Source organism: Euprymna scolopes, chromosome 10 (assembly GCF_053919585.1).
Source record: "Euprymna scolopes isolate OS-2025 chromosome 10, ASM5391958v1, whole genome shotgun sequence".
NCBI classification, from domain to species: domain Eukaryota; kingdom Metazoa; phylum Mollusca; class Cephalopoda; order Sepiida; family Sepiolidae; genus Euprymna; species Euprymna scolopes.
The window spans coordinates 113,406,019-113,421,954 of record NC_136491.1 but is presented as its reverse complement, the minus strand read 5'-3'; the positions used below and the strand labels follow the sequence as shown (position 1 = coordinate 113,421,954).

At 32.6% G+C, this 15,936-nt stretch overlaps 1 protein-coding gene across 1 annotated transcript in view; it reads right to left on the bottom strand.

Moving 5' to 3' along the window:
- Positions 1-15,936, bottom strand: part of LOC145286226 (proteasomal ATPase-associated factor 1-like) — a 55,779-nt gene that overhangs the window by 4,266 nt on the left and 35,577 nt on the right. Inside the window, exons 7-9 of the mRNA XM_080135041.1 lie at positions 14,185-14,379; positions 10,904-10,995; positions 5,272-5,387 (exon numbers count right to left, since the gene is read on the bottom strand). Of these exons, the coding sequence (XP_079991167.1) occupies positions 5,272-5,387; positions 10,904-10,995; positions 14,185-14,379 (403 nt within the window). The remainder of the gene's footprint in view (positions 1-5,271; positions 5,388-10,903; positions 10,996-14,184; positions 14,380-15,936) is intronic.

Genomic DNA, 15,936 nt, shown 5'->3' with positions numbered 1-15,936 from the left:
GACGGAAGAGAGTTCCACTGGCATGCACTTCTAAGAAAGAAGCTTATAGCCTAACAAGCACCCAAAATATTTACAATACAAATTATGCAACTATAAAATCCGTTCATGCAAAGTCGGCGACTAAAAAGCTGTTTACTCTGCAATTAAAACAAATACAGTAGCTTTATTTATTGCTTCATTCACCCCTTTTCTAAACAAGGTATATTACCACTGAAGGGTAAGGAACTACTGTGATAGGAGCCAGATTTATAGGAGGGCTACCTGAATGGGTAGCTTGAAAGCAAGATGTTTGTCCACATTACATTTAAAGTTTTGCCTGCTTGTATGGTTCAGAAAAAAAGCAAAGAGAGAATTCCAAAGTCTGAGGAAAGAAACTATCAGAGTAGAAAATCTTCTGGCATCTACAGATCTTTAAAGTGAAAGGGTGGGATTTTGCTGCTAGTCAAATGGTTTGAGGGTATTTATATTAGAGGATGGGTACAAGTGCAGTCATTGGAGCACATTTTGTGGAAGTACTTGTAAAAGAAGCAGAGGGATGTAACACTGCGGTGATGTGACAGATGCTGGAGCTTTGCAGATAGTGAGAGACCTATTAGGCTAGAAACGTTTTTTTTTTTACACTGTCTAAAGCTGAGAGTTAATGGCTAATGCAATAGCCTAGAGGGGGCAACAATACTTCATGCTTGGGTGAATATGGCTTTGTGGAGATATAAGATACTAACAGATGTAAGACGTTTGCTAGTTCAGTCTAGGGAGCTTATCTTCTTTGCAGCAGACATGGCAATATCTTCTACATACTTACTCCAACTTGCGTTGATTGAGAATGTCAGAGTTTGGATGTTGAACTCTCCGAAAGAGTGTCATTGGCCATGACAATTGGTGGTTTAAAGGTTCATTGTAATTGTTTGTGGAAAGGAGGTTGGTGCTAATTGCATTAAATGTGAACAACCATTTTACTACAAACTGGAGGTACATATTATTTAGATTATTCGGACTTCTGTTCTCATCTTGAGTGTTATTTCCACAATGTTTCAGTCAATGTAAATCTCTAACCTTCTTCAGGTGTATCTTGTGTAACTCTGGAATCTTTCTGTCAAACTCAGAAGTCTGCATGAAATTTTGAACATTCTGTCAGCCATGACCAAGGAGAAGTAATTTGCAATTGTATTCTAAGTATTACCTGCACTGAGGATTGAACCATCAACTATCAGAAGAGTTTCACTCACAACTGAATTTTACCAAGTACTTTATCTTTTATGTCTTGGGACTTCTACCTGGTTATGACTGATGGAACAAGAGCATGCTACTCCTTCCCCTGTAGATTAAATAAAGAATGTTGTTCAAAATTCTGTGCAGATTCCTGAGCTCAACAAGACACACCTGAAGAAGGTCGGAGATTACATTGACTGAAACATTGTGAAAATTGTGAGAACAATAGTCCAAAGAATCCAAATAATACAGAGACTATTATATTCTTTACTTACGTATTTACAATTTTATAACTTGAAACTTAACACACAATAGTCTGAATAATCCAAATAGTAGGAATTATCAATCCTCATCTACGAAATTCAAAACATATGACTGGAAGTACTTTTCTAAGTATTCAGCCATTAGCTATAATTATTTTGTTGTAATCATCCAAATTATCATTTTATTTCTATTACCAGTATTACATTATGCTAAATCATCTACTTATTCATAATTACTCCAATAACATTACGTCCCATACTAAAAGAATTACTAATAAATTCATTCTTTGTTATTATGTCTTGAAGAATCCATTTCATTTACGATGTTGAACTAAAGGGGGAGGGGGCGTAAGATAGGTTAAAATGTATTTTCATTTGTCCAGATTTCGTATATATTATTATAGAGTCATGATTTCAAGAGTAAAAAAAAAAAAAAAAAAATATTTAGGTGCCATCAGCTAGAATCGAAACCAAAACTGTAGCATTCAAAGCTGGTGACATTTCCACTGTACAAACGTAACACGCATATAAGCCAATTAAAAATAAACTAAGATGAATGTACAAAATGTTTAACAATTTTTCAATTTGGACCCATTTTTGACCTCTTGAAAACAAATTTAACTGACTAAAGACCCATAAAAGAATGGTCTGTAAAAATTCCAATCATTTGAGGCCCATAGAACACAGCTCTGTGACTTTTAGTTTCGGAGGTGCTAGAGTTTAAAAATATGGAGACAGATATATAGTCATTTATATATTAGATTTGTTGGTTATGTCCAGATAAACAGAATAAACCAATCATGATTAAAATGATATCTTTTTGGAATAAATATATTTAAAGTACACATCACAAGAGATATTTATTCATTTTTTTTTTTTTTTTTTCAATTTCAAAAAAATATGTTCAAGATAAATATGTATGATACAGGAAGTAACAGCACTATTCTTTATTAAAAGCAAGGAACGTAACTCTTTTTTAATTAAAAAAAAATGTGCTTTTTCTTATTTTACTTTTTTAAACTTTAATTTTAACTTAAATACTAAACTTCAATAGATCCTGATCTTCGAGTGGCTTTTGAGCTTTGATAAACAATGACTCATTAGTTCACCAAAAATGCATTTTTCTTTTTCAATTTTCTTATCTTTTTGTTTTTGCTAGGGATGGTGCATCCTACTAGAAACCAAATATTTACATACTGCTTAACTCCTTAGATAGTGTCTCTGCAAATTTGATCCCAAATAGTTGCTTCTTACAACTTAGTGACACTGTGCCTTGTTTAGGGTGAATAAAACAAAACAAAAAATTTCAGAGATTCTACTTGAGAAATCTTTAAGCAGAATTTTTTTGTATCTCTCTTACACTTGGTTCACCGAGTATATTCGCTAGGTAGTTTTTGAAATTCTTTTTCAATCTGATAGTTCTTATTATTATTGAGATGATAAACCTTTGTATGTGCATGTTTGTTCTTAAAAATCATACATCCACATTGTTTTCTTCTTTTGTTTAACTAGTAGCAAATAATTATAATAATAAAGATGATAATCCGTTTGTGTGCAAAAAGTGTAAAACAATGAAGACAGATTAGAACTCAGATGTGAAGAAAGTATACTTTGGATGCGTGACTATTAAGGTTGTCCAGAAGTTTTGTTACCTTGGTGATACCATTGGAACAGAGAGGAGCAGATACTAGTGTGATTGCAAGAGTTGGGAGTGGATGGCCCCTGTAAAGCTATCTGCACCTACAATTGTGAAGCAAGGGTTGCACAATCATCAAACACACCTTTCTTGAATTGGCATTCATTGATTCTAGTGGCAAAGAGAAGTGCTGAATGACTGGAAACGAATGCAGAGATAAGCAGAGAGCACAAACAATACCTGGGATTCCCATTTTAGTACTGACTAGGCTCAACATTGCTTAACTTTGATGATTTAACAGGATCAAATGTGTCAACATGAATATGTTGTATTTTACTGTTAATAATATCATATTTCTCTTAATCTGTCTGTCTGTTTCACTTTTTCTCAGAAACTACTGGACTGATCTGGTTGAAAATTTGTAAGGACCTTTGTTATGATAAGGTACAGCAAACTAAGTATTATGGTATCTTTTGGATGCACAGCTAGGAATTAATAGGATTAGCATTTACTGCAAAAATTTGTACAAATTTAACAACATTTAACAATCAATTTGGCATAAAGTGCTCATTCTAAGTAAGCAGGCTATAAATTTTGCCCATTTTTAATGGGATTAAAAAGTTTAATAATATATATAAGTAATATATATTATTTAAATTCCTTTAAATTAAAATTCCATATAGAAATGAGCAAAATGTAGTGATTAAGGATGTTTTATAGCCGTATATACAATGAGTGTATATGTTTGCATGTATAATGTATGTGCATACATAATTATAAATGGTTCTGTTATCTTCTAGTGAGTATAACGTATACATATACACTCAGTTAATATTATTGCAATATTCTTTTTCATTAAGTAACAAGCTGTGGGAGAATGGTTACACATATAAAGACTGTTCATTTACTATGTGGCAGTAGATAACATATGCTGGGACACATACCTCCTTCTTCTTGGTTGGTCTGTAATTAAAGCTGTCTATGGAATAAAACACCAAATCAAAGTCATATTTTTATATAACTTCATTCACGGATCGTTAGTTCCCATTGGAGCTGCAAGATGTAATTTCTACATTATACTAAAGCCATGTTTTTCTCAGCTTCCAAAACTGGAGACAATATTTTTTGTGCTAACTTGTCCGACTTTTCCAACCTGATTGATTCTAAACTCAAACTGTACATGTGTCTTCTAAACTATCTCATGACGTCATTAGTGTACATAACATTGAGATTGCCTGATACCATTGCTAAAATCATCTCTATTGTTTATGTTCTAACATTCTTGTTTGTGTTAACATTCCAGATACGTATTTTCCTAATATCAACAACAATCATAATAATCATTCAGGTTACTCGGCACACCCCTTACAGTGCTCTATATATCAAGGAGATTACTATAGAAGTTATGTATAAGACCAGAATGCTAAACAACGATATGGTGAATTGTAACTTTATGAGAATGGCAAAATTTAAAAAGAGAGAATGAGAATGAAAAAAAGTGAAAATGGATGAATGTAAACCATTGTGGTTGAGATTAATAAATTATTCTTTTGTGTATTTTTCTTTTTGTTATTCAAGTATTAAGATTTTAAATGGAAAACTGAAATAGATATCATGGACATACTATATCATGAACTTTTAAACACAAGTAAACAGAGTTAAGTGAAGATTTCCCTTTGGTTTGAACGAAAAAAAGAAAAATAGTTGCTGAATAAACTAATGAGTCTCTGAATATACAACTTTTCTTTTTATTACCTATTTCATTTTTTTTTTTGTGAAGAGTCAGATTTTGCTGCAGTATCCTATAAACTGCCACTAATGTACAATGCCATGCTCTTTGTCTAAATAAATGGAGCTTAGGTGTTTGGACAATGTTTGAACATTGTAATTTCACATAGCCATCTTAGCTGCAGACAAATAGTGTAACAGAAGCACCGACTGTCACTGAGGCGGTCAAGTTTCAATCCTGGCTTGAGGTAGTTGCTAGTCTAGCTGCATTGAAGAGCTGCGATACAGCGAAACAGTTTGTGGATGATATATATATATATAAGCAACACAACATTTTTTAAAGATGAATGAAAAAAACTGCAATATGCTAGAAAGGTTGATTATTTTTCAATTTTATAACAATACAGTTTTTTTTACAGGAGAAAACAAACTTACTTGTAATTACGAAGATCGATGATAGAGAGTTTGCCGTTTTGCGCTCCACAAACAACAATGTTTTCAGATAGGAATGTACAACAGTTGACAGCATCCGAGCAGTCATATTGAAAAATCTAAAAGAGAAAAGATAAAAATGAATTTTTGGAATAAAAAATGAAACTCATTTTTATTTAATTTTCTGAGACTATTGATGGAATTCATCCTAATCATAGAAAACTTTCAACGCGTATTATTCCCCCCCCCCTTTCATTTTGGGGTGATTACTTTACAAGAGAAAGTTAATTTATCTCATCTTCTTAATGATTATATTAAAGTCAAATTTGGATGTATAATATGTATTATAAAATCTTCTAGCTTTCATTTAATAAAAAAAAAAGAAAAAAAAGAAAAAGAAATTTTATAGCATTACTTGGTTTTCTAATGTTTTCATTTTAACCTGACAAAATAATGCTTCCAAGGATGTGATTGTTCCTATTCAAAAACAAACTTTATGACATCTTTATCTCGGAGAAAAACAGTTGTAAGCTGCTTTAACCATCTGAGCTACAAGAATAATTTAGTTGGTTACAAGTTAAAGTCTAAAATTGATTTGAGATTTTGGTTTTATTAAGCAGTCACCAGTTATCAAGGTTAAGAGCCACCCTAAAATAAATGTTAACGAGATGAATTGTCAGTAGAATGGTTTTTTTTTTACTCATATTCACCCCAAACAAGACAAATTGCCACCGAAACATAAATTATTGTGAATTAGGAACCATGTTTACAAGGACACTAAGTAGAGAGTTGAGCAGTGAGATATCTGTTCAAGTTACACTTAAACTTCTGCATGTCAGTACAGTCAGGAAAGCAGGGACTTGAAAGGGAATTCCAAAGTCTAGCAGTATGAGGAAAGAAACTTTCAGAGTAAAAGGCTAAGACTCTCTGACACTGGGGGATCTCTGCAATGAAGAGGTGGGATTTTGCTGCTTGTTTCATTAGTCGGAGTTTTATGTTGAGGAAGCACCAGTGTTACGAGATCGTCAGAGAACATTCCATTCAATTACTTGTAAAACAAGCACGGGGATGCAACATTGCAGGAATGGGACAGGAGTTGGAGTGTGGTTAATAGTGCGAGACCTATTAAATTGGAGACTCTTGGGACTTTGTGCAATAGAAAGAGACTGTGTCATTTTAGTGCCCATTCAAATCAATTTGCGATTCAATCGTCACAAGACTAGTGGATGATGCACCAACCCATATGTAGCAACAATATTCCATGCATGAGTGAATGGTATTTTTTTTTTTTAAGATATAGGATACTGTGAGGTGTGTGTATTTTTCTAGCGTGGTAAAGAGAGCCTACTTTCTTAGCAGCAGCCTTGGCAATGTTAGGCCAAGGAGTTTGAGTGATGAACTCTCATCCAGAATGTTATTATCCATAGCAATTGGTAGTTGGAAAGGCTCTTTGTATTTAAATAATGAAGAATATTATGAGAGGATTGAAAATGAATATAATAAAAAAAATTTGATTTATTAAAACGGTTTATGACAAGCAATTTGTTGACATTGAATTTGAAAATGACCATGTTGTATCCCACAGGGAAGAAATCCTATGGTATAATATATTCCAAATTGGAAGCTCTTGAAAAGGAACTTGACTTATGAAAATTCTGTTTAATGTTAAGTCGATGTAGGAAGGAAAGGACAGTTCTTTAGCGTTGTGATAACAAAAGGAGTTCTTGTTGTGAATTTCTTATAAATAAGAACTGGAGAGTATAGTTCAGTCAGGTATCTTTCATGGAAATAATCATAGAGTAGAAAGAGACTAGCAGCATCTCTTCTGTGAGAAAAGAGTCACTGGAAACAAAGAACCCATCTTCTACAAAGTGATGAAGTTGATTTTGTCAAGGCAATGAAGAGTGTTCCAAGCAGCACCTTCCCATATTCGGCAGTAGTACTCCATCTTTGGACATATCTGACTCTTATACAGGTAGAGGTTTACATCAGTAGTCAGGTATTTTCTGGAGCAGTAGAATGATCCAGCCATTTTTCCAGCATCCTTAGCAACAGTTTGAACTGCATCTTTTCCTCCCGTCATAGTGTTGGTCACTTTTCATTTAACCCTATTAGTGAATGCACTTCAATTTTTATTTTCTGGTGATGGTGGTCAAGTGGTTAACAACATGGACTAATGACCTGGGTGTTCCAGGTTTGTTTCACAAAATCATTTTCACTAAGGATGTTGGAAACGTTCATGCGGTCCTTCCTGTAAATACCTAATGTCTTTCTAGAAAGAATTCTGACTCCAGAGATATCAGGAAACCAATGCTAACAACAGAATGTATGGATTCATACAACATGATAATGATTTCATTAAATTTCAATAAATTGGTTTGTTTGTGGCTTTTTAAATATGTTCTGAAGTATGAAAAAAATATTAATTTTTTACTTGTAAGTAGATATTGATCAAATGAAACAATTCAAAATCGATATAATTTTTAATTAGTAAAATATTTATTCAAATAAAAAAATACATTGTTAAAGAAATAAGATTTATTAATAACTTGCAGGTTTTACCCACTTGCTTCGCAATTTAATTTCTTATTCCTTACTTAAAATCAATGAAATGAGAAAAAAACAAAACAAATTGATAAAAAACAAAACCCTCTCTCCACTTATTATGTTTTAATAATAGTAAAGGAATATTTCTGTGTCTGTATTAAATGCGAAAGAAATTCTTTCCTTTCTTTTTATTATCAGATAGTATTAAGACTTCTTTATTCATAAAATTTAAATTTGCATGGATGATTCTTTCCTTCTTATTATTATTATTATCAGTTATTATTGAAATTAAGTACCTCCTGTTTTGCTCATAAAAATCAAATTTGCATACATGATTATTGAAGCAAGCCAGACACACATATTTATTATATAGTTTAAGGTTTTTGTTAAGAATTTTATTTATAGACCAAGCCAGGCCCGTTATCAACAACAGAGGAAAGATGATGTGTTTGTTAAGTTGATCTTTGAATGTTTTTATCAAAACGGACCATAAAGTAAATTCATAAATTTAATATAGAAAAACTTATTTTTGGTGCTTCTATTTTGTAAGAGCAAAATCAAAAATGGAAATATTGAATTTCAAGTAAAACAAATGGTGCCTAGATAATAGTCATGTCGCAAATAGTAACATATCCAAAAATTACAGAAATGATTAGGTAGAAAAATAATTATTAATGAAAAACAGTTTTCGCTTAAGTTTATATTAGAGAACAAATTTGTTGGAGATTCTGAATTACGTTGCATCACGTGATGTGAGCAACAGAACTTAATTATCTCCCCTTTTAACTAGTCTCATTATTAAGTGAAATATAGTGATTTCGCCCGATTTCACAATTTTCTTTTTTCATTAATACTTTTTTTTCTACCATATCGTTTTTTGTAATTTTTGTTATGCTTTGCAACATGACAATTATGTACCATTTGTTTTACTTTAAATTCAATATTTTGATTTTTGCTCTAATAATATAGAAGCACTCCTTTTTTTTTAATTTAAAGTAATGTCAAATAAAAAATATTATTTTGTACAGTTTAAAAGAAAACTATTTCTTTTATTTCAATCGAACGTTGAGAACAAGCATTCTGATTAAAATTTTTATATCATAATGAGGGGTATAGAGGATAAAGCAAATGGTCATTTTTTTGTTTGATATAACCAAAGGAATGGTTATAAATGCAAACTATTGATTCAGCAAAAAGCAGTCAAGTTTAGTCAAGGGCAGCTGAGTTCACTTTTACACTAATACTTCCACTACTAACGATTACTAAGATATTGTCCCATTGACCACTGTACACTCATTAACCCTTATCCTTAAGTGGCCTTTGGGCCTTGATATGTGGCGACTACTATGCAAAAAAATAAAATAAAATAAACCTATCTCTTATTTCAGTAATGGAAACAAATTGGCAAGATTAGACACACATTTGAATCAAAGAAAAACTAAAATATAAAACTTCTAGGTAAACAGTCATAAAAGGAAATGTTATCTTTCAGATGGTTTAAGTACCTAATTTTTTTTTTTTACAAGCGAGTCATTAACCAAGGCCCAAAGGCCACTTGAGGATAAAGGTTAATGAATGTAAGGTGGTAGTGTAGTAATCATTAATGGTAGAAATTGGGATATAATTATTTAAGGGGACAGCTAACAAGAACTTGTTTATATTGAACTTGAAAGTAACCATATTTTAGTCAGCCAGGAAACAGGCCAGCAGAAGTGTTCCACAGGCAGACAGTTCTAGGAAAGAAGTTTTGTTCATGGAATCTGCATTCAGATTTAGGCACAAATAGAGAGTGGGGGAAATTGTTGATAGTGGTTGTTGCTAGTTGAGTGTTTTTTGTAAAAGTTTGGCAAGGGGGACCATAGATTGGAGCTCAGACAAGCACGTACCATGAAAATAACGACAGAGCAGAAACAGGCTTTCAATGACTTTTCTGTGGGAAAGAGGTTGCAGGGAAGAGAAAAGGGCATCATGTACTAGGTTTTGAAGTCAGTTTTGAATTCTATTTAGGATTCGAAATCTGAAGTACCTGTATGAAGATTGCAGAGTCAGAGATTTTGGAAGAAGTCAGAGTCAGAGTCGAATCTTTAAATCTCAAAAGAATCAACATTCTGAATATTGAAAAAACTGTAAAATAAATCAGAAGTTTTGGAATCCAAGGAATTGCAATTAAAGTCGAACCTTATAATTCTTGATTTATAATTCTAACTTGATTCTGTTTACTCTGTCATTAAACCACCAGGCATTGACAAAGTTGCCACTGTGCATTTGGTTGGCTCCAATTTCATGTTCTGAATCAGCACCAAAAGAAGGTGAAACTCGAGTAGAATGTAATGTTTTCATTAAAAGTTTTTTATATGTATTATAGGTACAAAAGGAGATGAGGTATGGCTGAGTGTCTTAATGTTTATTTTTGGAGAGAAATATTTAACACTTGAGAGAAACACTAACATTCTCTTAACTAATTAACTATCTTATTAAAGATAAAAAAAAAAAGTGGACACAGCAAACAGATCTTATGAGGGCATTTCACTCTTGTCAATTATCAGTTTTCCTTTCAGTGATTACAACGTAATGGATGATCTATCTCATGCCGCATTCATAGATAGACTAACTGAAACCTCAGTTCCTTTGTCAACCTTGATATCCATGACATTATGCACTATATTGTTGACGTCTCTTTGTTTTACTGTTCTTGACCTTGACTAACCTTACACAAAATCTCTTCCTCTTTATTATCAGGAGAACTTGTTTATTTCCTAAACTTTGTGTCACTTTGATACGTATTTAGTTCGACTCTTGTCATGATTAACACTAGCTGATGTAATTGCTATTCAACATAGGGACATCTATTATGTAAGACTATGATTTTTTTGTTGATGACTGTCTTGGTATATGTGTCAGTTATGGTGTGTATGATTGCGGAAAACAATTATATATCACAATCTATTGTATATTTAGGATTCACCTTTAAGTTCTAAACTGAAATCAGTGATAGCTTTGACTTTTATTTGGAAATAGAATAGAAGAACCGAAATGCACGTTGGGTGACATCATCAGAACATGAAAATAAAAACGGAAACAGCATTACCTTCTTTCGCGACTGAAGTCCATATGATAAAAGTGTGTTGTTCTCACACGCCATCAGCAGCATTTTACCTTCAGTTAAAACTTCTTTCTCTCCTATAAAAAAGAAATGTTTGGATCAATTAGTTTTTAAAGACACCAGAAACAAACGACTGTGAAAGCAACAAATTCTGGTCTCCACTGGTTTCTTCTGGTTGACCTGCACACACTGTAAACATATAAGAAACCCCGAGTTTTTTCGTTTGGCATCACAAGTTTGATTTTTAATGTAGGAAAAGATTTATTTTGAGAAAACAGAAAGGGTATTAAAAATTTATTTTTTGGAGCACTTGTCTTTCATTTACAAAACTTTTAATAAATAAATGAAATGCTGTCCATATTTGTCAAAACAGAAGATTCTATTTTGGGGGTAGTTTATGCTTTCAGCACCCTAAATTCTCTACAATTATATTTATATCATTATATAACTAACAAGGAGACTCGATGTTGCCCGGGATTGAACGTTGATGATCAACGGAGGTTTCACATTCCTGTATTTTTATTGTCAACAAAATCAGTCAATCAAATCAATTGCCTGTTCTAGTTAGAGGCCCATCATGATGCATCGAGAGGAAGCTTCACATGCCTCCCCACAGTGACTTAGTCTACATTACACTATACAGAACCTACTGTTTATTTTATAAAATTATTTTATATATAATGGCTTGAATTAAAGTTTAAAATGTGAAAGTTAAGTATCATAGTTCAACTGTGCTCTAAACAAAAGCATTCATTTCGAACACACCCCTGTCAAATATTTTATATGCCAAGTCTTTTTTCTTTTTTGCTTGTGTAGTAATAAAACTTCTCCAATGTACTTGTGATGTGTAGTAATAAAACTTCTCCAATGTACTTGTGATGTGTAGTAATAAAACTTCTCCAATGTACTTGTGATGTAAGGCTGTATAAAGCGTTAACTTTAGTCCAAATCGCCTGTTTTTCATTCATTGGATTTTTTCAATTATTGATACTTATCAAAGACATTTCGATACAAAACCTATTCAAGAACACTGCCAGATACGTAAAGTACATTTGTGTGAAATTTCATAAAAATCAGTCCAGCCGTTTCCGAGTCCATAGGGAACAAACTCACACACACGAATACACAGACAAAGTTCCTTTCATATAATAGTAAATTATTTAATACGCCCCTCCTTTTTTTCCTCAAACCGGAAGAAACTGTTGTAGACTTGAATCCGTCACTTCAAGAGTTGCTTATTTCTGGGGCCTTTGAAATCTAATAGATCCAAATGTTTTTTAACCTCTTTCCTGATTATTCAAAAAATTCATAGAAAAGGAATTCTGAGCATTTTTATACACTATTAAGTATTTACATTCTATCACCGAAACTAAATTTGCTTGACTGATAATTTCCCATTTCTTATGAGTTTAAAAATTTCTTATTTATGCAGTGTGAAAAATCTAACTTTATTTTTTCTTATGTTTAAAAAAGAAAATGGTATACTCATACTGGCAAGAGATAGACGGGTGTTGGAGTAGTGACTATGAAGAAAGTGTTGAACAAGGATCTTCACAACTCCATATACAAAAGTCACATGATGCAAATATTCACTAACAAGATCTTATGAAAGCTAAGAATCTCCTCAACAGTTGAGCCATGAATGATCGGGTTCTCCTCAGACGTCATAAGTTAATCCTTTACACGGATACAGATAATGCGTTTACTTTCAGGGGAAGCCACTCCAAAATCCAATACAAGTAATGTCCCTTGAACAGTCATATATATATATATATATATATATATATATATTAATTTGTGATTTTCTTGAATGTTTTATTTGGAAACTTCATGTGGTGTTCCAGATTTCCCTTCTTGATTAGCTGGAACACATGGATAAATGATGACCATGAACGTCATAGATTATGTGTAATAGTATTTTATTTAAATTTTCTAAACCATCATCGTCAGTCTGGTTATTTGCATTGCATTATAAATTTCAACGTATTAAGCTAATTTTGTAGAATTTATAAATGTCTTAGAAATAAAAAGCATAAATTCCTACTCATTTACTCTTTCAACTTATGTCTAACCTTCAAAATGACACTAATTAAGAAACAGTAATTAAAAAAACAAAAAACAACAGTTTCTTTTACAAAAATCAAGTTCATTTATACAGCATTAAATTATAATAAGCCTTACAACTCTCAATCGAAAATTTGTCATTTGTCATTTGAAGGTATTTAAAAAAGAAAAAAAAAAGTGCTCATTTTTATCGAGATACATATGAAATATGGCAGTTAAAAATAAAATAACAGTAAAACTGATGGATATACTTATCAGTGAAAAATATTAATGAGCATTAAAAATTATGGAAAATAAATCAGTAGAATTTTAATTCTTCAAGTGTCTGTCTGGTCTTGCAGACATCGACAATCATGACTCTCCATTCTTCCCTGTTTTCAGGCTTTCTCATGAGCTCATTGTTATTCATTGCAAATTTGTTTAAATTGTCTGCAAAAACTCATGACCTCATTGTTATTCATTGCAAATTTGTTTAAATTGTCTGCAAAAACTCATGAGCTCATTGTTATTCATTGCAAATTTGTTTAAATTGTCTGGGAATTTTGTGTGTTGTCTTCCTCTGCTCTTGCTTCTGCATATTTTGCCATAGCAGTTTCTTTAGTCTGTCAGCCCTGATTATATAACCCAAAAATTTGAGCCATCTTTCACTGATGAGAAAAGGGATCTCTTGTATCCAGCCATGTCCATTACTTCTACATTTGTCTTTCTTTTGTCCGTGAGACTTTTATGATTCTCTGGATGAACCACATCTCCACAGCTTTCAGTCACTGTTTTGTGTCATTGGTTAGGGTTCAGCATTCGCATCCGTATAGAAGAATGGACCAGACTCTCATAACGTATGTGTCTTGAGGCTTATCTGACTGTTGGTAAAAATGCATTTCATGCTGTTAAAAGTTGGACAATCTAAGAATTTTAATAAATATCAAATTAATTTACTATTTGGAATCAACAAACTCTGAACCATAAAACCATTTGGTGTCTTCATCATTTGGGGTTCATTGACTAAAAATTCAATTTATTTTTTATTAAAATTCTACTTGATAACTTCCCATAATTTCTGGTGGATACTAATATTTTTCACTGATAAGTATATCCATGTTTTACTGTTATTTTGAACTGGCATGTTTCTCAAGAAAAATAAGCACTAAAATGTAAACAAAAATAAATAAAAAGGCAACAGTAATAAAAAATTATGTTCTCACCAGGTGGATTTTCAGGGTGTCCAAGATCAAATGAGTTTTCCGTGACTCCAACAGAAATACCATTGATATTTCCCGCCATTCCTTCAAAAGTGTCAAGACACATTTGTTGACTACAATCCCAAAGTTTGGCAGTTCCATCACGGCTGCAAGAGACAATGTTACGACCACGTTCTACAATAGCAGTGTCCAATACAGCTAAAAGAGAAAAAATATATATATAAATATTTAATTTATTTTAATAAAATAACTACAAAGGTGACTTGGCAGGATTGTCAAGTCTACAAGTAGTTGGTTTTGACCATAGAATCAGGATTGACTAGCTAATTGCGTGAACTTGCTCAAGATCAATGAAAGTGGGCTGTGATGGTCAGAGACACTGTACTTGCTTGGAAAGAAGCCGATTCAAGCTGACCAGGATAATAAATGCTACAAATCAGTTGATAAAATAGTCATATGAATCTCCTGAATATATGATAGCAATTTAAAATCTTATACAAATTGCATCATTAGATGTCAACCAATTTTTGAATCTGTATCTGAAGTTGAGAATCACAAAGTGTCAAAAAGTGTAAAGATATTCATTATGGCAAAATGTAACCACTTCATTCACTTAATCATTTATTAATGAACAGAATCATGTGAAATATATGTGTAGCAATTATTTTCTGGCACCCTTGCCTTTCAGAACCTTGTGAGATTAACCATTTTGCCAGACCATCCAAATTCACCATAATTAATCAACACAATCCTTATGTATCAGTTATACATCAACCAAGTCGCTAAACCACTAGAGATTACTAAAAACTTAAACAAGCATTAAATGTAAATGAATAAATGAAATGAAATTAAAATATGAATAATTAAGAATATTAATGTTTAATATGGTAGCTGCCATTTGAATTTGTCTGTGAAGCCATAACTAGGGTTGAACTTAGGAAAGATAAGATATAATCTCAAAATAAGGATAAATTATCAGGTGCAGTATAAAAAAAAAAACAGCCATCTGCTGGCAAGCATGCAAACTTTCTTGGTATCACCGCTGTTTGTGATTTCCAACTGTCAGACCTTGACTATGAAAATGACACTCGAATCTATGATAGACAAGATAGTTTTATGCCTCTAAGCTCAGCATGAATATCAACACTCGAAAGATGAAGCTCTTGATTGCCAGTTTTCTCCCAAACAAAAGACAACCAATCGCCTTTGACAGCGATGTCCTTAAAGAGGTTGATCGTTTCAAATACTTTGGCTTTATCACAACAACAGGTCAAGGAGAGGAGGATATCAACAATCACATCAGCAATGCTCATTTTGCTTTCTGCTATCTTTGATCTCGGCTTTGAAATCAAACTTGCTAATAAAATCTGCACATATGAAGCTCTCGTACGCAGCATTCTATTGTAAAACCTGGTTGATGAGAGCAAAGCAAACTTTGAAAACTTCAATCACTACTGTTTGCATTGCATCTTTTATGTTTGTGGGTAACAGTTCATTTTGAATGCCATTGTTCGTTCTCACTGCAACATATCCTCTCTGCAACAAGCTCTCTTGAGATGTCTGCTGGTTCACACTCTTGATCGTCACCCACATGATTTCATATACAAAGTCACTGAACTAGCATGGTTGGAAAAAATGATGCGAAAGTCAGCTAAAAACCTGGCTCAGAATGGTGAAACAGGATATTAAGCTGGGCCTGGGTCCTTGCCTCTATGAGGTTCAATGAAACTGAAACTGATTAGCTATCTGCTACTG